General features: G+C 30.7%; 2 protein-coding genes across 3 annotated transcripts; both read left to right on the top strand.

The window, feature by feature from the left end:
- The first annotated feature begins 221 nt into the window (after positions 1-221).
- Positions 222-1,115, top strand: LOC130960702 (class I heat shock protein-like). The gene has a single exon (XM_057886150.1). The coding sequence runs from the start codon at positions 508-510 to the stop codon at positions 949-951; it is 444 nt and encodes a 147-aa protein (XP_057742133.1). The 5' UTR covers positions 222-507; the 3' UTR covers positions 952-1,115.
- Positions 1,116-7,134: 6,019 nt separating this feature from the next.
- On the top strand, positions 7,135-12,680 carry LOC130960701 (vacuolar protein-sorting-associated protein 11 homolog). 2 transcript variants are annotated; one of them, XM_057886147.1, is made up of 6 exons: positions 7,135-7,413; positions 7,655-7,990; positions 8,626-8,799; positions 8,911-9,234; positions 9,332-11,092; positions 11,860-12,680. In XM_057886147.1, exons 2-6 carry the CDS (start codon positions 7,751-7,753, stop codon positions 12,247-12,249), a joined length of 2,889 nt encoding a protein of 962 aa, XP_057742130.1. In that variant the 5' UTR covers positions 7,135-7,413; positions 7,655-7,750; the 3' UTR covers positions 12,250-12,680. The 2 variants fall into 2 exon arrangements, with proteins under 2 accessions (XP_057742130.1, XP_057742132.1); XM_057886149.1 differs by having other exon boundaries at positions 7,650-7,990.
- Positions 12,681-27,577: the final 14,897 nt, after the last annotated feature.

Genomic DNA, 27,577 nt, shown 5'->3' with positions numbered 1-27,577 from the left:
ATTATAAAAATTAATAGAGTAATTAAACCTAAAATTTATTGTAAAATTAAAATTTTAAAGTAAATAAACAATCTTAGAAAAAGTTGTTTTTGTGTTCTTTATACCAATGGTGGCCTTATTTAAGCTTGAACCCTAAAGAAGTAAGGAAAATACTTAAAGCTGAGGAAATGAGAAGAAGGTTCTCTTCTCTTCTCTTCTCTTCTCTTCTGCTTCATATCCAAATCAAATCATGATAAAGGAAATTAAACCTATCAGAAAAGCCATTGACGAATAGTAAAAGAAACTAGTAGAACATTGTGGACACACATCGATAACTCAATCATCACAACCATCGAACATGCCCGAAACTTAACGATAACCCATCATCGGCACTTAAATTATTATTATAAATAAGCCACTCATCTTCCTTCAATCTCATAATCACTAGAATAATCATCGGAGATTTAATTCCTTCAAAGCTCAATTCTCTTTTCTTTCTTATACACAAGACAAAGCTCATCAAGAAACATGTCTCTGATTCCTTCATTGCTAAGCAACAGGAGCACCTTGCTGGACCCATTCTCCTCAGACATATGGGCACCATTCGGCTCCAACAACGAGGTTTCGAGCTTCACAAACGCACGTGTGGATTGGAAGGAGACGCCGGAAGCACACGTGTTCAAAGCGGACTTGCCGGGGCTGAAGAAAGAAGAAGTGAAAGTAGAAGTGGAAGAAGGGCGCGTGCTGCAGATAAGCGGGGAGAGGCGCGTGGAGAAGGAGGAGAAGAAGGAGGATGAGAAATGGCATAGAGTGGAGAGGGGACGTGGGAAGTTCTTGAGGAAGTTCTGGCTCCCGGAGAATGCAAAGGTTGATGAGGTTAAGGCTTCAATGGAGAATGGTGTGCTCACTGTTACGGTTCCTAAGTTGCCGGAGAAGAAGCCTGAGGTCAAAACCATTGAGATCTCTGGCTGAGTTGTAATGATGTTTTGATTTGGATGATGATAATGATGCATGATTGTGTTTTTGGATTTTCAGTTGGTTTCTTTGATTTTATGTTCGTTATGTTTGGGAAAGTTCAATAATTGAGATGTGTGTAAGTGTGAAATTGTGTTTGGTTAAGTAAATCACCATGTCGATGTAGGAAAATGCTATTCAAGCATTCAAGGATATCTAATATATAAGTAATATATTTTTTAAGAGTAATCTATTTTCTTTCATTTAAAAAAAAAGTATTATCAAATTAAATTTAATTTAAATGCAATTTTAACTTTTTTATTTTAAATTATTTTAAAATTTATCAATATTCAAATATATTAAAATCAACTTCTTAAAATCACTAAAATTTTTTTAAGAGTGAATATCTAATTTCGACTTCGAATAATTTTTTTGTCACAAGATTTCAACCAAAAAAAAATTTTACCTTTGATTTTTTAATTTTATAAGACAGATTATTTTCTCTATTAATAAATCTTTTTGAGTTAACATAACATGTTTATGTAGAGTTGTAAAAATTGAACTGGACTGATTGGTTCAACTGAAAGATTGATAAATTGGATCTTAATTCGATTCGGTTTACTTTTTAGACCGTTTAAAGATAAAAATCGATATGAATCGGATCAAAATCGAACTTTTGAGTAAAAACAATCTCCACTTACTACCCGATCATTGCACTTCTTATTACTATATGTGACAAATATTAATTATATATACATAAATATCTAATTTAATTTAATTTTTATTTTTTCTATTTTTTAAATTAATTACGTTTTAATTATATACTATTATTAATATAAATATAATTTCACTAAAAATTTATTAATTTACTTGATCTATTTCAATGCTAGTATTGTGATTAAGGTTATTTGTTTTGATATTATTGTTAAAATCTACTGATATTATAGTTAGGTGATAGGTTTTGTGAATTAATTATTTTTTTATTGTGTCAAATTAAGATACTATTGTAGTATTACTGATAAATTTTATAGTTTTTTTATATTAGTTATTTTTAGAAGTTGAAACTTGATTCTTCATAAAATGTTAGTAATAAAGATATGTATTTCAAATTTTAATTTTAAATTTTTAACTATTTTATATTTTATATTTACGTGAGACTGATTTTATCAATTTAATCAGTAATTTATCGGTTGAACTAATAAACTAATAAACTAGTAGTTTGACCGGTTCGATTCTGACAACTATGTGTTTATGCAACACTTAGTTAAGTACCAATTAGAATTGAATTTTTTATTAGGAATTTTGTTATCTTTTGAGATAATTATGCGGATTTTTTAAGATTTTTTTATTTTTCGGTACTTTTATTTATAGACATTAGCTAAATTTATTGTGTAAAAATTAAGAAATATTAGTGATTTAATTTTTTTCTTATAAAAATTGAATAAAAAATATACATATTAATAAAAAAATATTGTTAATTGTTGTTATCAGTCTTATTTATTTGTTATTAGTTATTCTAAAATATTATAATTTAAATTTTTAATATTATATTATATCTACATAATTAATTGACACAAACATTTTTATTTGTTGCATCTATTTTAAATAAAATACTGTATTATTTTTTTGTTATCTATATAAAATAAAATATATATTTCTTCTAATAATAATAATAATAATGAGCTTTTGTGAATTATAATAATTAATTTAAATTGAATATATCTAAAATTTAACAATTTTAATAATATAGTATTTTAACCATTTTTTAAAACAACAATAATAAAAAATTAAAAAATATATACTTTGTTTAATTTTTATAAATAAAAATTAAAAAATTACTAATTTTTAAAATTTTTTATTTAAATAAGATAATAAGAAATCGAAATGACCTAAATCTTTTAAATAGAATTTGAAAACATGGATTTCCTAAACTATATAATATATAAATCATCTTAGGGTGATGTATTATATAATACATGAAACATGCTATCCTAAGACGATTTGTACGATTTGTACTTAAATGTATTGGACAAATAAACATAAATCGTTCGAGACTATTGTGCTTCACAAGATGTATATAAATCGCCCCACCTCGACATGTATAACACTTTTTAACATAAAGCTCACAACCCTAGTACGATTTACATGCAACTACTCAACCTCCTGCAGCACCTAACACGATTTATATGCAAATACCCTAAGGCACATTAGGCTGTAACAATTTACGTTGAAAAACATAAAGTTCTTGACCGTGGAACGATTTATGCGCTTAAAGAGGCTATAAATAAACGAACATGATGTATATCGAGCCATAGTTGAATTGAGGGTTTTGGAAGATGGCTAAGAGTGTGTTTTTGCTAGTTCATCACCGAAAAAAATTGATGAAAACACAAGTGAGGGTGTAACGTTCACTAGTAAAAAGCAGATCAGAGTGTTCGTAAATCCTTCAATGAGTTTAGAAATTTATGAAATAGTATATTACAGAAGTTATGACAGTGCGGTAAAAAACGTGTGAAGCAATTATTTTTTCGGATTCCTATCTCACTCAGGCAAGGTTATGTTAAGTTTGGAAAGTATGAGATGTTAGGCGATGACGACATTCGTGTTATATTTTACAGTCAATTTAGATTTTCAGATTTGGGGGCTATGGAGTTGTTTGGGAGAATGGTTGATGTGGAGGATAGTTCAGGTGGATCTGCTCCGAATCCGCCAACCGTCGGGCTAGAAGGTGGTTCTAGTGCCATTCCAACCGGTCATGATGTCACTGTCGATATTTCATCTCCATCATTTGCAGCAAATCTGCCTGTTCAGGCAGATAATGAAGACAACTTGGGTGATGTGCGTACCTTTGGGGAGCTTGCAGCTGCAATCAGAGCAGCACCGGTATTGGATGGTACACCAGCATTCATAGAGGTTAGAGATAAGGATCTACTTGCTGAGGCCATGGATGATGATGAGTCAGATTCAGAACCACCCATTATTGGTGATGATACTGACAATGAGGAAGACACAACATGAGTTGGGAGATCACAAGGGAAATCAAGCTCTCAGACACAACAGTACCATCCACACTTCTCTACTTTGGTTCTTGAGGTGATGAATCAACCAACATTTCCAGGTCAACAGCTGTCTGCTATTCACGGAGACGGGCATGGTATGCTTGACATAGAGGGGTTTTAAATTGGGCAACGGTTCCAAAGTAAGGAGGAAACTATGTTGACAGTGAAGAGTTATAATATTCATCGAGGTGTAGAGTATAAGATGTTTAAGTCCAATCAGTTGAAGCATCATAAAAAGTGTGTGCAGTTTGGGAATGGGTATAATTGGCTAATATGTATGACTATGCAGCAGAGGAAAAGCTAGTAGGAAGTCCGAAAGTACAACGGGCCGCTGATGTGTGAGCATCGTTCTTATCTTTCCTTAGTAATTTGCATGTGGGTTTGCTATATTATTCTGAGATTTAGGTGTTTTAAGCCACCATGAATGCTACTTTGAGTTGTTTTGCAATTTGATTTATTACAAGTGGCATTTGGACGCGTTTGGCAAAAGTGCAAAGAGAATTTGTAAATGTTGTCAACCCTGACCTTCTCACACTCAACGAGCATAACTTGAACTACGAGGTCCAATTGATGCGTTTATAGTGGCATTAGAAAGCCAACTTCCAAAGATTTCTAACGATATATAATATTATATTGTTACTCGCTAGATTTGGAGCAGAAGGTGGTGCCAAACACCACATTACGGCGTTTGGTGCCATGTTGAACACCATACATCACAAGCCCTCAAGCCAAACGCCTGGATTACCAAGTATGGTGCCATGTGCATCCCAAGCCTCTCAAGTATGGTACTTGGATTACCAAGTATGGCACCACACCTACTCTTCAAGTCAGGCACCACTCCTTCCAAGTATGGCGCCAATCCCCACACCCAAACAAAGCTTGCAACGCAATTCCGTGTATTTGATTTATATTTTAATTTATTTTTAATTAGAAAAAGATATTAGTTAGGTTTTGGAATTTAATTTTTAAATCAATTAGGTTAGATATAAAAGAGAAGATATCTCAGCACTGCAGGCTCGCTTCTCTTTGGTCGTACTTTTCAATTTTACAACTTTTAGGGTTTTTTCACACCATGAGCAATTAAATATCCATTGTTAAGGTTAGGAGCTCTATTTATTTGGATGAATTAATAACTGTTATTGTTTACTTCTGATTTATGCACTGATTTACATTCAAAAATCTGTTTCGTTCTTCATCCTACGAATTAGAGTATCTTGAAAAATAACTCTTTTCTAAATTGAATTCTTATTGAATCTTGGAAAAGTTATCTCACCTGAATAATAGCTGAAAACTGAATTCTCATGACTCTAATTATCTGGATTTAATGTGATACGAGACATATAATCATATCATCTTTAGATTCTTAGGGTTTTGTGTGGCTTATAAACTAGGATTTGAACTTAAACCCTCTAATTAGATTAAGTGACCAATAAATTGGTAGTTAATTGAGTTAGAGGATGATTAAATTACCAAAGAATTGGAGTCTAATCACTTAAAGTTTACTATGAATTGAATCTTTGCATAATCAAGGTAGCTAATAAGAATTGCTAATCCGAAAATCTGAACCTCTCCAAAATCTTAACTGTTTTCTCACATTATTTCTCACAACCAATTTATTGTTTGCTTACTTTACTCTTCTGATTTACCGTTTGATGCAATTTGAACTCAAAACACTCCTTTTTGTTTGTTTGACTAAGTTGATCACTCAATTATTGTTGCTTGATCCATCAATCCTTGTGGGATCGACCCTCACTCACCTGAGGTATTACTTGGTACGACCCGATGTATTTGCCAGTTAGTTTATGGTTTATAAAATTCGCACCAAGTTTTTGGCGCCTTTGCTGGGGGATTGACTGTGATTGACAACTACCCGTTATTTGATTGCTTAGATTAGACGTTCTTTGCTTTAATTTGTTTGCAATTTTTCTCCTTAATTTCGAAATTAAGTTTGGTGTTTCCTTAGTTTATTTATTTTATTTTCTTATTTATTTTCTTTATTATTTTCTAAATTTATTGTTCCCTTTTTCTTATATATTTTCGAAATTTTTAGCTCCATTTATTTAGTTTTATTTTGTTTTATTTCTTTTACTCATGTTACCTCACGGAAAATTTTATTCACTCTGATGTAGAGATTTTCACTTTTTCTTGTTTTTTGTTTGTTTATGAGTAAAAACGGAGACAAAGAATCTTTTCTTGACTTTCATCCTGATATCTATAGGTTGTTGTTCTTTTTGTTTGTTGTACGGGATGGAGTCAAGCAGCGGCTTGACACACAATCCAAGGAGAGCTTGGATACATGGGACAAGTTGGTCAATAGATTTTTGATTAAATTCTTTTCACCTCAGAAACTGAGTAAGATGAGGATAGATGTTTAGACTTTCAGGCAGAGAAAAGGTGAATCTCTCTATGAAGCTTGGGAGAAGTATAAGTTGATGTTCAGAAAATGTCCTCTTGACATGTTTTCAGACTGGATCTAGTTACAAATTTTTTATGATGGAGTTACTGAGGCTACCAAAATGTCTTTGGATAATTCTGTAGGCGAATCTCTTCATATGAAAAAGACCCCTGAGGAGGCTCTAGATTTAATTGAGATGGTTGCTAACAACCAATATCTATATTCTTCTAAGAGAACTTCCGTGAGAAAATGAGTCATGAAATTGGATGTTTTGAACACAATTCTTGTTAATGAAATTATTCAACTCGTAGGCAAATCAACTACACGAACATCAACTACTAATGAGCTACATTAACTAGAAACGAAGCAAACCTCATCCACTTAATTCAATTCAGAACAATAATCAAATTCGCCCTAATTTAACTGATCTGAACTTGCATCATCCATTTTTTTCGAACACAAAAAACCTATACGAATTTAATGTCACTAGTTGATTTCACTGTTTGATAAAAAACAAATCAAATAGCATTCATAGTAAAAGCAAAAATCTATATAGAAAGAGAGGAAAAATTTGTAGAGAATGCAAAAAAATCAAAGAAAAAAAAATGAAATTCACATAGAAACGTCGAGAGAAAATCCTCTATTATAAAAGGTGCGTGTATTTAAATGACTTGGTTGAAGTTAATCGGATAAATCACATTATATATTTTTTGTTGATACATAACATTGGTGACTAAAACTAAATTAATTTAGCAAATTTTTTTGGTGACTTTTTTGTTTTTGGTGACTTAATTTAGCAAATTTGTTTACTCCGTCAGTCCGTTGCATACGCTGAAAGTTGAAACAAAATAAGTCTAGGATCACCATACCACCGCCGCTCATCTCTTTACCAGCTCATCACGTCGTGCCGCTCTACTGCCCTTCTTATTCCACCAACACCGTCGCTGCCGCCGCCAGAGAGAGTCTCACAACTACCGTCGCTGTTCGCAATTGATCACTCTCCTTCACGGACCGAGAAAGACACTGGTGCCCCTTTCCTTCTCCATCTTCTCTAAATTTGATTCAATTTTCCTTCGCTTCTCTCCTTCCACGTCACTAGATCCCCAATTACAGCTTGCAACTTTACCTTATAAAAAGTTTTTAATATTTCAAAATTTTTTCATTCAGATATTTGTTCTACATCTTGAATATGTTCTGATTTTTATTATTATTCTTTTTTCTAAAAAAAAAAATTGAGATTCCGTGTATTCTATACCTCTAAGCCTAGGTATCTGAGAGTAGATAAAATCATGGTGATGGTACCCTTCTCTAAAGAAGGGAAGTGATTCAAAGAAGAAGGGAGCATTTTGGTGAAGCCGGATCGATGTATCAATGGAGGAAGTTTGAGTTCTTCGAGGAGAAGTATGCGGCGAAATGCGTGGTTCCGGATGGCGAGGAAGACGATGATCTCGCCACGAAGAAGATCACTTGCTGTTCCAGTGGCAGGGGAAAGGTGGTGACTGGTTTTGATGATGGTAACGTTTGCTTGTTTGATCGAGGTCTCAAGTTCAATTACGCCTTCAAGCCTCACGCTTCCAGTGTCCTCTTTCTTCAACAGCTCAAGGTAATCGATTGATTTCACTCTGTAGATGCCTCCGTGAAATAGAAATGTTATTTGGATTGGAGATAGTTGTTTGGGTGTGGAGATTATTAATCTGTAACATGTGTATGCAATTCACCTTGCATTTATGTGAATTATTCACTTATTTGCATGAAGATTTTGTTTATTTTGTGTTTGATTGCTGGTTGATGGTACCATTGAGCAACTTTTGATGATAAATAGTTGGGTTTGAGAGAGATGAGGGAGTATATAAACTGGGAAAAATAAGGGAGATAATAAAACTTAGGTGCTTCAATGTTGGAATTGTTGTTTTGGATTAAATAGGTATGTAACCCTATAGCAAGAGTTCCTTTTTTCTCAGTTATTTGCTCGTTGCTGCTAAGTGTGCAGATTTTGATTTGCTTCATTGTTGGGATTTCTGAACATTTTGTACTATCTAGTGTATACTGTTTTAATTTCGAATTGATGAACGACTTAAAGGGTTGGTAATATTCCTTCCTTCCCCCCCCCCCCCCCCCCTCTTGAAGATTGGGGAAAGACTTCTATGATTAAATGTTTTTATGGGTAGTTGACGAATATTGCTGGGGTTCTGAATTTAATTTAACAACGGAGTTTTCTTTTGTATGTTGATTAACCAGCAACGCAACTTCTTAGTAACTATTGGGGAAGATGAACAACTTTCTCCCCAGCAATCACCTTTGTGCCTGAAGGTTTTTGACCTTGATAAGATGCAACCAGAGAGTTCAAGCATGACGAGTCCTGATTGTGTTGGGATATTGCGTATATTCACCAATCAGTTTCCTGAGGCACAGGTAATGAGACTTTTATGCATACTGAATATAGAAGCTGAAAATAATGTATATTGACCATTTCAGTTGCTTATTCTTAGTTTCTTACAATGCGGGAAATTTGTTGCACTGCAGATTACTTCTTTTTTAGTCTTAGAAGAAGTGCCTCCTATACTACTCATAGCTATTGGCTTAGACAATGGTTCTATTTACTGCATCAAAGGAGATATTGCAAGGGAACGTATCAGCCGATTCAAGCTTCAGGTGGAAAGCCATTCAGACAAAACCCTGTCCTCCATAAATGGTCTTGGATTTAGGGTAGATGGTCGATCTCTACAACTGTTTGCTGTAACTCCAAGTTCAGTGAGCTTGTTCTCATTGCATGATCAACCACCAAGAAGGCAAACCCTTGATCAGATTGGATGTGATGGACATAGTGTTGCAATGAGTGACCGCTCTGTATGCAGTCTTTGTTCCTTCATAATAAGTTTTAGCATATTCTCACGTTTATATTATCTCTGAATTTTAAATATTTTCATGTTTGTAATATTGGCAGGAGCTGATGATTGGGCGACCTGAGGCAGTATATTTTTATGAAGTTGATGGGCGTGGTCCGTGTTGGGCCTTTGAGGGAGAGAAGAAATTGCTAGGATGGTTTCGAGGGTACCTTTTGTGTGTCATTGCTGATCAAAGAACACGAAAGCACACTTTCAACATTTATGACCTGAAGAATCGTTTAATAGCCCATAGTGCGTCGGTTAAAGAGGTTTCTCACATGCTGTATGAATGGGGTAACATCATACTTATAATGAGTGACAAGTCAGCTTTATGTATAGGGGAAAAAGACATGGAAAGCAAGTTAGACATGTTATTTAAGAAGAACCTATATACCGTAGCAATTAATCTTGTTCAAACTCAGCAAGCTGATGCTGCTGCCACAGCTGAGGTGCTAAGAAAATATGGAGATCATCTGTATAGCAAGCAAGACTATGATGAGGCAATGGCTCAATACATTCATACTATTGGTCACCTTGAACCTTCTTATGTCATACAGAAGTTTTTGGATGCTCAAAGAATCTACAACCTGACAAATTATTTGGAAAAACTACATGAGAAGGGTCTTGCTTCTAAAGATCACACCACACTTCTATTGAACTGTTACACCAAACTTAAGGATGTTGAAAAGCTAAATCTGTTTATTAAAAGTGATGACAGTGTTGGGGAACTTAAGTTTGATGTGGAGACAGCAATCAGGGTTTGTCGTGCTGCCAATTATCATGAGCATGCAATGTATGTTGCAAAGAAAGCGGGGAGACATGAGTGGTACTTGAAAATTTTGCTTGAAGATCTTGATAGATATGAAGAGGCTTTGGAATATATTTCAAGTCTTGAAGCAAGTCAAGCAGGGATGACAATAAAGGAGTATGGTAAAATTCTAATAGAGCACAAACCAATGGAGACAATAGAGATTCTCATAAGGCTCTGTACAGAGGATGGAGACAAAAGAGGAGACTCAAATGGTCTCTATGTATCTATGTTGCCATCTCCGGTTGATTTTCTCAGCATCTTCATTCATCATCCTCAGTCCCTTATGGAATTTCTCGAGAAATATACCAATAAGATCAAGGATTCACCTGCTCAAGTGGAGATTCACAATACCCTCTTAGAATTGTATATAGCCAATGAGTTGAACTTTCCTTCAATGTCACAAGTTAATGGGGGAGGAGATTACCTTAATGGAGCATCGGCAAAAGCTGCGACTTTAAATGCCGAATCCAATGGAACCACTGCTGGTAAAAAAGGTTCAAAGGAGGAGAAGGACCGTCTTGTAAGGCGTGAGAAGGGTCTACGCTTACTTAAGAGTGCATGGCCTGCAGAAGCAGAACATCCACTTTATGATGTTGATTTAGCAATTATATTATGTGAAATGAATGCATTCAAAGACGGACTTCTATATTTGTATGAAAAGATGAAACTTTATAAAGAAGTGATTGCTTGCTATATGCAGGCGCATGATCATGAGGGGTTAATTGCATGCTGCAAAAAGCTGGGGGATTCAGTTAAAGGAGGGGATCCAACTCTTTGGGCAGATTTACTTAAATATTTTGGTGAGCTCGGAGAAGATTGCTCCAAAGAAGTAAAAGAAGTTTTGACCTATATTGAGAGGGATGATATTTTGCCCCCCATAATTGTCCTTCAAACTCTTTCAAGAAATCCATGCCTCACACTTTCTGTAATCAAAGACTACATTGCTCGAAAGCTTGAGCAGGAATCAAAGATGATTGAGGAGGATCGACAAGCTATTGAGAAATATCAGGTTGGGTACTAATTTTATCTGGTAGTTTATATCCTTATAACTGGTATATGTTTAATTTCCTAATGGCATGAATAATTAGTGAAACATAATATGCTTTCTGTATTTCCTCATTACTCTGATGGTGTCCAAACTCCAGAATAAATTTTTCTATTGAGAGAAAGTTATGACTCTGAAGAATTATGAATAGGAAATTGATTTGACTGATACTAGTTATGTAAAATTTTATGGCTATTAGCCTATTACCTTCAAACATTTATCAGTGTATGGTTTTAAAACTCTGCCCTCACTTCCCTCTGTTCCCTTTAGTATCAATAACTCCTGAACCATTCCCTACTCATTCTTTAAATTATGAATACTGACTGCATAAAAGAAGCAGTAATTTAGATGATTGAACAGAAAATGGAGATATTTGAATTGATTCTCTCTTATCTGTTCTCTGTTGTAAGACTAGTGCTTTACCGTGTAATTATTTATTTGAAGTAAACATCTCCAAGTTGTAGTGCATGCTGCATGTCTCTTGGTATTATGAATTGAATTTTCATTAATTAGAAATCCCTAGTTCTTGCTGCATTGGCAGACTTGTGCACTGTAATGCTAATTTTGGTAGGCATACAAATATTATTTTGGATAAGGAGAGATAATATGAGAAAATTTTCAGTTGAGTTTCGCACATGAAAATTCCACCTGATGCTAATCAGTGGTGGTAGTGTTAGTTAATGGATATTCCTTCTCTGTTTGGCGAAGATTAATAAATTATTTCTCTACAGGAAGATACACTGGCAATGAGAAAAGAGATTCAGGATCTTCGGACAAATGCTCGAATTTTCCAGCTTAGCAAGTGCACTGCATGCACTTTTACCCTTGATCTCCCTGCTGTGCACTTCATGTGCATGCACTCATTTCATCTGCGCTGCCTCGGTGACAACGAAAAAGAATGCCCTGAGTGTGCTCCTGAATACAGATCTGTCTTAGAAATGAAAAGAAATCTGGAGCAAAATTCTAAGGACCAGGATAGGTTTTTCCATCAAATCAAGAACTCCAAAGATGGGTTTTCTGTCATTGCCGAATATTTCGGGAAAGGGATCATCAGCAAAACAAGTAATGGATCCACTTCTGATCTCAGAGCTGCAGCTTCTTCATCCAATAGTGGCTTCTGAAGTTGACAATTTTTGCCTTCTCAACTTCATCATTTCTCTATTTTGCTGGCTGTTAAGATTTGATTTCCCTTTTGTGAGAAAATTTGAAGCTGCTTGTTTGGGTACTTGACAGCCTCTCCTTGGTGGAAATTTAAGAGAAATAATTAGGGCAATCTGAGGTTTCCTAGGTGTGCATTCAAGTATTTATTTTCCTTTTTTGTGTGTAAAAATACGAGGGATTTATAATAACGAAGATGAGATTTATCCAATACATACAAATATTAAATCCCATGAGAAATAGTGGCACTTTGAATTCTGATCGGTTTTAGTGTGGGTTTGATTCACAATTTTTATTTTCTTGCTTTGAATAAATGTACCATGATTTAGTTTCTATGTACAAGATAAATTTGTATTTGCTGTCTGTTCAAATTTGCCAGAATTTTATTTTTAAATGATATTTTAGCTGGTGTAGTTCACTAAACGGGTGACTAGGGTGATATATTGGTATATGAACTGGTTTGTTACGTGTTGCAAAAGAAAACACCTATTGCTTCCAGAATTTGCCAAAAAGCTAAAATAAATTGTTTTTGGCAACCTACAAAAATCTAAGGTAGATGATATGTGTAATGGCCTAATGGGTTGCTTTTCGTACTCTGCGAATGTCTCTAATGTCCAATAAAGTTATTTTTTGCAATCTATAAAAAGGTATGATCCATATCCATGTAATACACCTTACAGATTCATTTTAGTGCGTTTTACCACTTCTGAACAAAAAGGAATATGGTGTTTTTATCGGTTAGTTGTTTGTTATTTATCGACGAAGATTATTATTGATTTTAGTTCAAGTGCAATTTAAGGGGTTTTCACTTTTCACCAATAAACTAACCTTTTGGGATGAGTTCTTTGATATTCAGTTCACGTCATTAATATTTTTATTGAGAGGATGGCATACAAAAGGCGACAAACTATATCATCCAATTACAATACACTTAAGTTATGATGTATTATGATATTGTTTAAAACTATATTGAGCAGAAAAGTTAAGATATTTAAGAGAATATTAAAACAAATTATGGAGTATATGTATATTTGATAGAACAACCATATTAAGTGTAAAATATAAAATATATATTAAAATATAAAATATATATTAAAAATAAATTAAGCTATATATGTTTATACACATATATAATAGCTGATTTTGATGTGTAAATAGTATTTTTGTTGGTAGAAAAAAAAAACATCACACTCGATAATATTTCAAAAATTGATAGAAATAAAATGAATGAAAATGATGTTTCTAATTTTCTATAACTCATCACACTGCGAATATTATAGTTTCACATTTCTGTGCAAATGATCACAACAGTGGTCGTGTAATATACTGTCAGAATAGATTGTAAGAATAACAAAACAGTAGAATGGAATCCGATGCTTCAATTTCGTAAGGGGCACCACCTTAATGATCTTATTTCCTACAACAAATAATTGTATTAAAAAAAAAAAGGCAGCAGAAGCCAAAGCACTGTTTGAGAAACAGATCAATCACATTAGAATCTGGCTTATGTCATGCGTAATACGCATACCATTCAATGTGTAAATTGCATGTGTTGTTTCCTTTAGGTACCCTTCATTCATGCTCCTGCACATTCTTTGGAAGAGTTTACATTCTTCCTCCAAATTTGACTTTGACACTTCGATCAAAGGTAGAAAAATATTCTTTATCAAAAATTCTGAATCTCTGATTTAGAATTTAAATTCTAAATCATTCTATTTTTTTTTTCTTCATAGAAGTTTTCTAAACACAAATTCAATTATTTATCGGAAAACATACTAAAAAAAATTAAAAAAATAGGTCTCTAATTTTTGTTTAGTGAATATTTTTGTCTTTAACCATAAAATACTTTTAAGTTCTTAACCTCTTTAAAAGTTGGACATTAATATCCCTCAGTTCGTATAGATCCGTTAGACCTAACAAAAATATGTGACTGTGACTCTTGTTGTGCCAACCTAGTTATTACGAATGTACACGTGGAAGAAGAGAATTTAAAATGGGACAAATTAGTCCTCTTTTTGAAAGTGTGTATCCGTAACTGTCAGGTCAATACAATGGGAGTCGTGTCACACATTTCTGTTAGGTCTGACGAATCTAAATACATATATCCAATTTTTAAAAAAGTGAGAGATTTAAAAATATTTTCAAATAGTTATTGATAAAAATGTATGCAGTGCAAAAGATCATAGACCTATTTGTCTTTTTCTAAAAAAAATAGTAAAGCAACTCTAATAGAATGTTCTTGGAGTATTACTTTTGTACCAAAAATAAATTAATTTAGAATTAAACTTTGCATTAAAATTAATAGATAAAATAAAATCAATCCCATCTTAGAGAAATGGTAGCATTAAAAATAATATAAAATTAAAATTAAATTGAGACTAAGTATTGGAATAATAAATCTCATATTTAAATCTCAAATAAAATATAACATATAGTTCTACAAATGTTAATGTGATATTTTACAGGAACCAAAATAAAATTGAAATAGAAACTAATATTGGAATTGCTCTAAAATATACTTTTGTACCATTAAAGTTGTATATAGTGTGAAATCACATTTTATAAAATCAATTAAGAGAATAAATTAAGATGATTTGTTCTCCCAAGAACTTATTGACAATTTTAAATGAAAATTTTTCATGTTTCAAAGTTTTAGAATATTTCTATGTCCAAAATGATTCATTCTCTTAGGTTTTGATGGAGTGCTTGCCTCAGTTGTGTGTGTGTGTTTTTTGTTTTTATCATTATACACTAGTACACTACTCAGTACTCACACACATTTTGGGAGTTTCTAAATTACATCCAACTTTAGTTGGGAGTTGAATTCCAATGCACTATTGAATAAGTATTATTCAAATGTAGCATCTAAACTAAGACCTCAACTGCAGTTGACATTAGGTATTATTGGGTTAAGAATGGACCAAGTAAAACATTGTTTCCATGAGAAAAGAACCCTTTGTGTAGTGAGGTGTATGGGTGAGTGACCCAAAAAATACATATAATAATAACAAAAGAAAACAAGCTGATCAGTTGATCAGTTAAGAACTCAAACAACTTTTTTCTACAAACCAAACTAATGCTTTGTTTTCAATAAAGACAAATTATTTAATGTTCTTAAAAATACTCGTTTTAACATTTTCTTAATCAAAAGTTTTTACTTTAAAAACTCATAATATAATTCTTTTAAAAAAAAAAAGTTTAGGAAAAGAAAGGAGAAAATGGGAGGCACGAATATAGGAGGAACTGAAAGTATGGCTTAGTGCCTCGCCAATTCTCTCACCAACAACGAACTCCTCACCCGTCACCCTTTACGCGCGCGCGTGGTGCGTCTCCTAAAGCAGATTGAAAAAAGCTTTGCATGATAATTGTTATAATGTTTAAAAATAGTGTTTAACTAATTAAAAAAATAAAAAATATAAAAATAAATGATTTTAAATATTTAAAATTTATCATAAAAAAATTAATTAAATAAAAATTAAATACCAAGTAATAAGCAGCATTGGCGTATTTGCATTAGCATTAGGCACATAGCTGATACTCTGATAGTGATAGCACTGATGCAGTTAGCTATGCTGCCATGCATGTCCTTTGCGTTGTGCATTACATTTCATTATTTCATGCCCCTCGCTGTGCCTTCTGATTGAGAAAGAGGGAGATATCTGAACATCAATTCTGTTGGCTAATTTTTTTTGTTATGGAAGTAGAAGTGGTGATAGACCGTCCGATTTCTGTACCTTAAAAATTTTTTTTTTTTTATACCACAAATCGGACGGTCCGATTTGTGTACCTCCCACAAATCGGACGGTCCGATTTCTGCACCTCTACAAATCGGACGGTCTGATTTCTGCACCTCTACAAATCGGACGGTCCGATTTCTGCACCTCTAATAAATCGGACGGTCCGATTTCTGCTTCTCTGATTAAACGATCCCACATTTGATTATAACACCCCAACAATCCACATTTTAAAAAAATACCGCTACCACTCCAATATTAAAAATAAAAAAGTGCAATTCTGTTTCTATATATATTTTACATTTTTAATCCATCAAATCAGGCTTTCATTTCACTAGTTGTACTAATGATTTTCATAAGATCTTCGATTGTGTAAGATGCGGTGGACAGAGAAATCTTATTCCTGCGCGGGGACGCTAGTATTTTTCCAAATAAGAGGACCAAAGCTTTGCAAAGAATTTTATGTTTCTTTAAAAACTATAATTATAATCTAAAATATTACATTAACAACTAATGTGTAATTATTACTCGTATGATTTAGAAGAAAAATAATAGGTGAATAAGTATTTTTTGTAATTAAGTTTAACTAATTTTTTATATTAATTTTTTAGTTAAATTAAAACTTTTTATTATCAATCATTAATTTATTAGATCAGTTTAATTAAATTTAATTATCAAAATAATTTAATCATATAATATCATCAATTTTAAAATTACATATTATGATCTATTTTCAAAAAAAATTATTATTCATTCATACATCAAATACGATTGATTTTTTTATAAAAATATAGTTATTATTAATTAATTATATATTTCAATTATTTTTAATTAAAAAAATGTATTCAATTATTAAAAAATACTAATAACAAAATAGTATTTATCATAAAGATTTAACTAATATATATTTTAAGAATACATAATAAATTTATCATTAATAAAATTTTTTTAATATTTTTATTTAATAAATATAAAATAAATATATTAAAAACTTAAATTTTTTATATTTTTAATAAAAAATGTTATTTTATAAATAAATCCATATCATAAAAAATATAAACAACGATATTATTCTCAAAAAGATCTCGCTAGGGAGACAATGGAATATTGAGTTACAAAATGAACATCTCTCATACTATCTAGAATAACCATCTGAGTACTAGGGATAATAAACATCTTCCCAAAGATTAAGCTGATTTTGGAGTTCACCAAAAATCGAACTCTTGACCTTTTGGATCTAACACTCTAATACCATGTTATGATACCACTCATCCCAAAAGCTTCAACTAATGAAAAAAGGTAACACTAATAGTTATATCTCTAATACTCTATAAATTTTTATTGTGCACATTGTACAAGTATTTCATTGGCTCCTCATATTTTTCCTTGTCAAAACTATCCTATAAACTATATACATCCTCACACTTTTTAATTTGAATATGGAAACAAAAGTGGTGTTGGACTCGGATATAGAGAATATAGGTAATTTACAGCGATATGGTGTCAGTGGAACAGAATTCGGACCATGCGAGTTCTTTATCAGTAAAAAAAATTGAAAACAACAAACAACTTAGAGAGTCCGTTTTTTAGCTTCCAAAATTCATATTTGCCTAACCACAAATCGGACCATATGATTTCTTAAGCAAAATTTTAAAATTAAACAACTAGCATGATCCAATTTGTGTACGCTGAGTTTTTTCAAAATTTTAACACAAACTGGACCTTCCGATTTGTGTATTCTATTTTTTTTTTTTTACTTTTTAAACACAAATCCGTAGAGTCCAATTTATGTACTCCTACAATTTTAAAAAACATCAAAAATTACTATATTAAAATATGGGGCCTGCTACACATACAAGTAAAAAGGCCGTACAAGTTTTACAAGTTATCAGCCAAACTTCATTAACACGCGCATTAACTCATTTTGAATGGAGCGTAACTACACACGCCCCACTCAAACGGTTCCTCTTCGTCTTCTTCTTCTTCTTCTTCTTCTTCTTCTTCTTCTTCTTCTTCGTCTTCGTCTTATTCTTCTTCCTCTTCCTCTTCCTCTCCCTCTTCCTCTTCTTCTTCTTCGTTTTTTTTCGATTTTCATGGTTTCTGAAATTCTTCTTCTTCTTCTTGCTGCACGTTCTTCTTCCTCTTACTCTTCTTCTTCTCCTTTTCTTTCGTTTCTGCACGTTCTTCTTCCTCGTTTTCCTCTTCTTCTTCTTCTTCTTCATTTACGTCTTTTTTCTCTGTTTTCTCGTTTTTTTTCGATTTTTCATGGTAAAATCGTTTTTGAAGAAGAAGAAGCAGCAGAAGATGAGGAGGAGAAAGAGAAAGAGTTCTGAATTATGCATAAGATGTACTTCAACGAATTTTGGGTGTATTTTCTTAAATCCTTTGGGTGTATTTTCTGTAACCCTTTGGGTGTATTCCTATAATCGTTTGGGTGAATTCTTGTAACCGTTTGGTTATATTTTCTGTAATCCTTTGGGTGTATTTCTGTAATCATTTGGGTGTATTTGAGTGATATCTGACTGATATCTATGGGTGTATCTGACTCATATCTATGGGTGTATTTTTCATTTCAGAAAAAATGGCAAGCATTACAGAAATACACCCAAACGATTACATAAAATACACCCAAGAGATTACAGAAATACACCCAAACGATTACATAAAATACACCCAAGAGATTACAGAAATACACCCAAATGGTTACAGGAATTCACCCAAACGATTATAGAAATACACCCAAAAGATTACAGAAAATACACCCAAAGGATTTAAGAAATACACCCAAAATCATGCATAATTCAGAACTCTTTCTCTTTCTCCTCCTCATCTTCTGCTACTTTTTCTTCTTCAAAAACGATTTCAGAGCTTGATGTCAAAAAACAATAGAAATCGAGAATAACGAAAAAAGAAAATAGAGAGAAAAGCACGTAAATGAAGAAGGAGAAAGAGAAGGTAAGAAACAAAAGAAAAGAAGAAGAAGAAGAGGAAGAAGAAGAAGAACGTGCAACAAGAAGAAGAAGAAGGTGCAATGAAAATGTGCCGTAACAGTATGTGGAGGAACTAACGTCAACGATGAAGAACAAACCAGTAAAAAAGGAGGAGAAAAGAACGATCGAAAAAGAAAGAAAAGAAGAAGGGATGTAGCGCGTATAAAAAATATAGTACTTGCAACGAATTTTGGGAGTTAGAATTTAATTGACTTGTAATACTTAGCCCCAATCGCTTGTATGCAAAGTTTTTCTCTTAAAATATATTCACATCCTCATGGTGTACATAATTCGCATAAATTAGTTATCTATGTAACTATCATCATATTTTCTCGTATATATCACCTCTTAATTATTATTTTATTAGACGGCATATAAATCCTATCCGATAATAACAGATAAATATTATAATTATTCAATTATATTAAATATATATAAAAAATTAATTATTAAATTAATTATTTATATAAAATATATTCCACTAAATTAAATAATATATATTTATATTATATAAAAATATATAATAATTAATTTGACAGTTAATCTTTTCTAATGTTTACAGAACATTTTTAAAGTTAGAAAAAGCATTATTTAAAACAAAAAGTAATTTCCAAAGACTTTTAAAATCATGAACCGCTTATCGGTGAGTTCCGAGACAGAATTGAGATCTTTTACCATTAATGAAAAGCAAGATATGAAAATGATTTGTGGGCAATTTCAAAAGCACAATCGTTCTGGCTTCTGCATGACACATGTCAAAGATTGACCCCACTTAACACACCATAGCCTCTACATCAAATCCCCCAAACACAGTGCCGTAAATGCTTCCCTCTCAAGCAAAGGCTAAAACTTCAGTTAAAAGCCTTAGGTCCACTTCCTATGAACTCCTAGCTTTTTAACAATAACTAAACATAAAAATAATAACAACTCCTCCATACTAAAACCTTTATTTTGTTCTGATGTAGATGAATGTTTATTTAATGTGGACGGTTCAGATTTTTAAGAATAAGAAGGATCAAGTTTTTAAAATGAATTAAATTAATGAAGTTTAAAAAATAAAAATTTAATAAGTATATAAATAAGAGGAAGATTTGAGATAATATATACACAACAAATATTTTTTTATTTTACAACTCATATAATTAGTATATATATATATATATATATATATATATATATATATATATAAATTATCTTTATTATATTAAGATAAAAATATTAGTAAATATCAATACTAAAATTATCTGTTTATATCTTTTTATTTTGAGAAAGTATGGAGAGTTAATATATATAGTGTATAGTGTGTACAACACGGAACTTAATTCAGACAAGGGGTGGCCATGGCTTCCCCAAACTTTTATTAAAAATATTAGTAATACTTTTTTAAAAAATAAAAAATAGTTCAGTTAGCTCAAATATTTTATTATGACTTAAAATACAAAAGTTTAATCTTCATCTCTTGCTTTTATTGCACAATAATTTTTAGTTTTAAACATTCAAAACATATTAGATTTGGACTGAATTGACTGTATTTACATTTCGCAACTCTCTATTCAATAAACAACACTCCTTTTACCTTTGAGTTTAAATATAAAAAATTAGGTATTTTTTATTTATGTAATTTAATATTATTTTATATTTTACTGTTTATTTAATTTAATTTTTTATATGATAAAAAATATTAGAATATTCAATAAGTATTGATATTATTGTATTTGTATAAATTGATAAAAAATTCAATAAATATTATAAATTTTAATATTTGTCCTTTTAATTTCTTTTTTACATATTTTACCGGATATATATTCAAATTTTTATATAAAATAGTCATAAAAAATCAAAGAGTTGATGATGCATTTTTTAAGAAGAAGGCTAATATTCAAGAAGGAAAACATATAACTTTTACAATATCAATATCTGTAGATAGTTTTTCTATTTTAATGAATCACGAAAAAAAGTAAGAGTAAGATACAACCTTCAAAAGCTTAAAGAGTTACATCTGATGAGTTTGACCTTAATTCTTTAGAATGATACCCTGAAAAATGGCTTCAAATTTGGCAATATTACCCAAATTAGAGAGATGAGGTTAGACGAGCTTATCTTAAATGGAATCCATATCAAAAGTATCTTGACAATTATCTTTTATCTGGCCCCCCCAAAATTTCGTTTCAAGCTCTGCTACTGGTGTACAATGAAAGAGATTATGTTGTGGTGGTGGTTATTTTTTGAATTAGGATAAATATGAATAAATTTTATTTTTACTTCATATTGGGCCAATTAAACAGTGCATTGTACACATTGTACAGATATCATATTGACTTCCTAGCGAGACTCATTTATTTTAGAACACGTTATCAGCACGAGTTTTTGATAAAAATTTAAGAAGACTCAGGTAATAAATTTTTATTATATCAAAGTTCTTTAATATTGAATTTAATCCTCTTGATATATCTGGAAACAACTACTTATCATACATATTAGATGCCAGAATTTATCTTGATTCAATGGATTTTAGAGATACCATTAAAACTGAAAATAAAGTATCCTAAAAAAGTAAAGTTAAAGCCATGATATTCTTTCATCTTCTTCTTAACGAAGGATTGAAAAATGAATATCTCACTATAAAAGATCCTACAAATCTGTGGAAGAACCTTGAAGAAATATATAATCATCAAAAGACAGTGATATTTCTTCAAACTCGATATGAGTGGACACACTTGCGTTTACAGGATTTTAAATCCATAAATGACTACAATTCAGCAATGTTCCAAATTACCTCATGAATGAAATCATGTGGAAAAAAGATAACTGATATTGGCATCCTAGAAAACACTTTTTCGATCTTCCATGCCTCGAATGTGCTCCTGCAACAACAGTATTAAGAAAAATAATTTAAAAATTATTGTGAGCTAATTTCTTGCCTTCTTGTTGTTGAACGTGACAAAGAATTACTTTTAAGAAATCATGAAGAACGTCCAACTGGCGCCGCCCCATTTCTTGAAGCAAATGCGGCAAATTATAATCCCAGAAGTGGTAAATTGCAAGGCTTTGGTAACAAGAAAAATTATGAAAGAAAGAAAAATTATTTTCACCAGAAGTAGGATAAAGAAAGAAATAATTGGCAAAATAAATCAACAAAAGATATATGTTTTCGTTGTGGTAGAAAGGGTCATTGGTCACGTAGCCGTTGTACCTCAAGGCTCTTAGTTGATCTTTATCAAGTATCCTTAAAAAAAGATGACAAAGGAAATGAGACAAATTTTGTTTCAAAAGATGTTGGTGAAAATTACATCACTCATTATAAAGTATTTGATTTATTTAAAGATCTTGAAGAAAATATTGGTCATTTAATTAATAATGAAAAAGTTCAATATTTGGATTCATTAAGTACCTATATAAATAAATAATATAAAAAATTTTTTGTTAAGTTTTATTTTCTATGTATTTGAATTTCAAGTATAATGTATATAAATAATATTTAATAAAATATTAATGTTTATGTTTAAGAATTTTAAAATAATTAAATGTGTCAAATTCTATTATAATAATAATAATAAATAAAATAAAATAAAATAAAATTTAGTATATGATACTATTTTATGTACAATGCTTCTTAGAAAAATAATTTTAATTTAAAATATAATTTTATTGTGCATGTACTTTTACTTTTTATTATTATTATTATTATTATTATTATTATTGAAGAAAATGACAAAGACATATAATAAAGATATTTACCTTTTGGATAATGCAAGTTTGCATACAATTTTCAAACTCGTCTTGTACAAAAAAATGTGTTAATACATTTATTGACTCAGGTAATGTGATAGAAAATTTCGGAAGAGCTATAATTTTATTTTCTAGAGGAATAAAATTCATAATAGATAATACACTATTGTTTACTAAGGATGTGTTTGGGAAACTCATTGGAAGAGAAGAAGCAAGTTTAGACTTCTTGAAAGCTTCAACTTTTGGTTTGGCAAACTTTTTTTTCCATGAACACAAAAGTGATTTTGCTACCAAAATTAACGTTTACAAGAAGCAACTATTTTTAGCTTCTGCGTTTTTCTAACGGGCTTTTAGTCATGGATACTAACCATATATTTATCTTTTACCAATTTTATCCTTCATGTATGTTATTATATTATTTATGAAATTCTTGTTATTTCTATTTATATGAGCTCTATTTTTCTATTTTTTATTTTTTCAACTGTTTGTTTGATATTATACACTTTTATAATTGTGATTTTTGTGTATTATCTTTTTATAATATGATTTATTGATTCTATTAAGTAAAGTAAATTAAACAAAAATTTAACTATAAATAATAATAATAGTAAAAATTTATAGCATACTAAAAAAGAGTACTAAAAATACTAAAAATATACTATATAAAAAGATCATCAAGAATTTTCAGATTTGTTTTAATTACTATAAAGTAAATATTTAATTTTTTATTATTTTTAGTACTTTCTTTTATAATTGTAATTCTCATATACTATGTTTTAGTGTAATTTTTTATAATATAGATTATGCTTCCATTAAAAAAATAAATTAAATAAAAAATTAATCATAAATAATAATAAAATCATAAACGTTGGATTCTAAATTAATATTAAGAATAAGATTATTGAAAGTATTAGAATAAGAATACGATGTAAAAAAATACTAAAGTACATTCTTAGTTAATACTTAAAAAATGTAACATATTTGATTAAATATTCTTATATATATATATATATATATATATAATTTATATTGTTTTATTTTTATTTAAAAATATATTTTATCTATTTTTATATATTATTTTTATTTTAGTAAATAAATATTAATTTTATTATAAAATTAACTAATAAAATCTATTTAAATATCTAAATTAAAATGATAGGATAATATAAAAAAATTATTTAAGTTGAGGTCTATTTTAGTAATTTTTTATCTAAAAGTGATTTTGAATAGTATAAGCCAAACAACATTTATTTTACTATAATCAATTTTGATACAAAAATTACGAAACATAAATCACTTTAACACAAACTTACTTTTTATCAAAATCAAGTTTGCAAAATCAATTTTATGCAAACTCCCGTTTACAAACTGTAATCCAAACACACACTAAGTCTCTAAGGAACTTGTTGAGTTTTAAAGATATTCACCGAAATGGATACATATTAAAACGATAAATGAAAAAAAATCATGAGTACTTATGTATCACAACTCGTGATTTAAATAAAATGTTATATTAGAAAACTTACCCTCACTTTCTTTTAGGTTATATTATAGTAAAATCAGTGCAATTGAATCACATGCCATTATAAACCAGAAGTTTACTAGCCCAAATAAATTCATAATTTGGCATGATCGATTGGGACATCCTGGAACAACCATGATGCAGAGAATTATTGAGAACTCTCATAGACATTCACTAAAGAACCAGAAGATTTTTAAATCTAGTGAATTTTGTTGTGATGTATCTTTTCAAGGAAAGCTAATTTTAAGACCATCTCCAGTAAAGATTGGATTTGAATATCCTGAATTTCTAGAAAGAATTCAAGGCGATATATCTGGACCTATTCATCACCATGTAGATCTTTTAGATATTTTATTGTCCTATTAGACGCATCTTCGAGATGGTCACATATGTGCTTATTGTCTTCTCGTAACCTGGCGTTTGCGAGATTACTTGCTCAAATTATTCGATTAAAAGCACAATTTTTAGAAAATCAAATCAAAATAATTCATCTTGATAATACTGGTAAATTCACCTCTCAAGCTTTCTATGCTTATTGTATGTCCAATGGTATAAGTATTGAACATCCAGTAGCTCATGTTCATACACAAAATGGATTAACAGAGTCACTTATTAAACGACTCTAATTGATTGCTAGATCCTTATGAGAATAAATCTCCCAACCTCTGCTTGGAGGCATGCCATTTTACATGTTGCATCACTTATTCGTTTAAGGCCAACAAGTTACCATCAAGTCTCTCCTCTGTAATTAGCTTTTGGCCAGCAGCCAAATATTTTCTATTTGAGAATATTCGGGTATACGATATATGTTCTAATTGTCCCGCTTTATTGCACTAAAATGGAACCCCAAAAAATTCTTAAAAGACACCAGTAAGTGTTCGAAATTTTGAAATAGTGTTGACGCCAGAAGACATTCAGGTACCTGAAAATTCTGAAAATTCGATAAATTATATCTTTACAAGAGAAAAATTGAACCAAAATAAAATAATTATCAATAAAATATTTGCATATAATATGGCATTACATATCATGCATGAAAGTAAGGATCTTGAGCCCAGAACAGTCAAAGAATATTGACAAAGGAATAATTGGCCAAAATAGAAAGAAGTTATGAAGGTTGAGTTAGACTCACTTGTAAAATATAAAGTCTTTGGACCTGTAGTCCGTACACTAGAAGATGTAAAACATGTTGAATACAGATGTGTATTTTTGAGAAAACGAAATGAAAAAAAAATAAAGTTGTACGCTACAAAGCTCAACTTGTGGCACAAGAATTTTCATAAAGGTCTGGTATAGATTATGAAGAAACATATTCTTCTGTAGTAGATGCAATAATATTGTGTTATTTGATCAGTTTATCTGCATACCATAAACTACATATGCATTTAATAAATGTGGTGACAACTTATTTATACGAATAATTAGATCTTGATATCTATATGAAAATTCCTGAATGACTAAAGATATCTAAACCATCCAATGAATATTCATAGGGGTTATACTCAATCAAATTGCAAAGATCTTTATATAGTCTAAAGCAATCTGGACGAATGTGGTATAATCGTCTTACTGAGTATCTAGCCAAAAATGGATTCAAGAATGATAATATCTACCCATGTGTTTTCATAAAGAAATTTGTGTCTGGATTCATTATAATTGCTGTATATGTTGATGATTTAAATATCATTGGAATCTCTAAAGAGATTCCAACAATTATAAAAGCTCTAAAAGAAGAGTTTGAGATGAAAGATCTTAGAAAGACTAAATTTTGTCTCGGCCTACAGATTGAGCATATAAAAAATAGGATCTTTATTTCTCAAACAACATACACAAAAAAATCTTGAAGATATTTTATATGGATAAGTCACATCCATTAAGTACCCTAATGATCATAAGATCTTTAGATGTGGAAAATGATCAATTCCGTTCTGAAAAAGAAAATGAAGATATTCTTGGTCCTGAAGTACCATATCTCAGTACTGTTGGAGCATTAATGTATCTTGCTAATAATACACAGCCTGATATATCATTTACTAGGAATTTATTAGCAAGGTATAGTTTATTTCCAATTAGAAAACATTGGAATGAAATCAAATAAATTTTTCGATATCTTTATGGAACAGATGATATGGGTTTGTTTTATCAATATAAATCTAAGTCACAATTAATTGGCTAAGATGCAGGATACTTGTCTGATCCATAAAAGAAAGATCTCAAATAGGATACTATTCACATATGGTGATACAACTATATCATGGAGGTCCACGAAACAGACAATAGCAGCAACATCCTCTAATAATGCGGAAATACTAGCGATACATGAAGCAAGTCGCGAGTATTTTTGGCTCAGGAGTTGAATCCAATATATCCTGTCATCATGTTGACTGGTTGATCATAAAATAGCTTCAACTATTCTGTTTGAAGATAATACAGCATGCATTACTCAACTTAAGGGTGGATACATCAAAGGTGATAGAACAGAGCATATTTTTCTCAAATTCTTCTTCACTTATGATATTCAAAATCAAAGAACAATTGATGTTCAACAAATCTGCTCAAATGATAATCTGGTAGATTTATTTACAAAGTCACTTCTAAAATCCTTCTTTGAAAGATTGATACATTAGATTGGGATGCGTCGATTTCGAGATATTAAATAATGTCGACAAAAGAGAGAGGTTGTACTCTTTTTTTCTTGATCAGATTTTTATTCATATTGGATTTTTCTTGACAAGTTTTTTAATGAAACAGTCATCTTTACAAAGGATATTGTACTCTCTTTTTTATTAAAAATTTTTTTCATTGAATTTTTTTAGTAAGATTTTAATGAGGTATAATCCTAAATAGATATCCAAGGAGGAGTGTTATGATAAGGATGGATGTTTATTTGATGTGCACGACTCAGTTTCTCAAGAAGAAGAAGGATCAAGTTCTCAAAATGAATTAAATTAATAAAGTTTGAAAAATAAGAACTTGGTATGTCTATAAATAGAGGCAAGGTCTCGGACAACTTACACACAACAAACACTCCTCTCTCTCTTTATTTCACAACACACAAACACTCCTCTCTCTCTTTATTTCACAACACACACACACACACACATATATATATATATATATATATATATATATATATATAATTAGTGAATATATATGTGAATCATTTCTATTATATTGAGATAATAATATTGATGAATATTAATACTAGAATCATCTATTTATATTTTTTATTTTATATTTATTTTCTCTTCTTTATTTATTTATTTTACAACATATTTCAAATTTTTTAGAAGAATAAGAGGGACAAACAAGATTA

The sequence above is a fragment of the Arachis stenosperma genome, chromosome 2 (assembly GCF_014773155.1).
Source record: "Arachis stenosperma cultivar V10309 chromosome 2, arast.V10309.gnm1.PFL2, whole genome shotgun sequence".
NCBI classification, from domain to species: domain Eukaryota; kingdom Viridiplantae; phylum Streptophyta; class Magnoliopsida; order Fabales; family Fabaceae; genus Arachis; species Arachis stenosperma.
This window is presented reverse-complemented; position numbering and strand designations above follow the sequence as displayed.

Bases quoted from the DNA above. Each gene is read 5' to 3' on its own strand.
- LOC130960702 (XM_057886150.1), top strand. From the start codon at position 508: ATGTCTCTGATTCCTTCATTGCTAAGCAACAGGAGCACCTTGCTGGAC.
- LOC130960701 (XM_057886147.1), top strand. From the start codon at position 7,751: ATGTATCAATGGAGGAAGTTTGAGTTCTTCGAGGAGAAGTATGCGGCG. The intron at 8,800-8,910 runs GTAATGAGACTT...GTTGCACTGCAG, and splicing joins ATCAGTTTCCTGAGGCACAG to ATTACTTCTTTTTTAGTCTT. The intron at 9,235-9,331 runs GTATGCAGTCTT...TAATATTGGCAG, and splicing joins TTGCAATGAGTGACCGCTCT to GAGCTGATGATTGGGCGACC.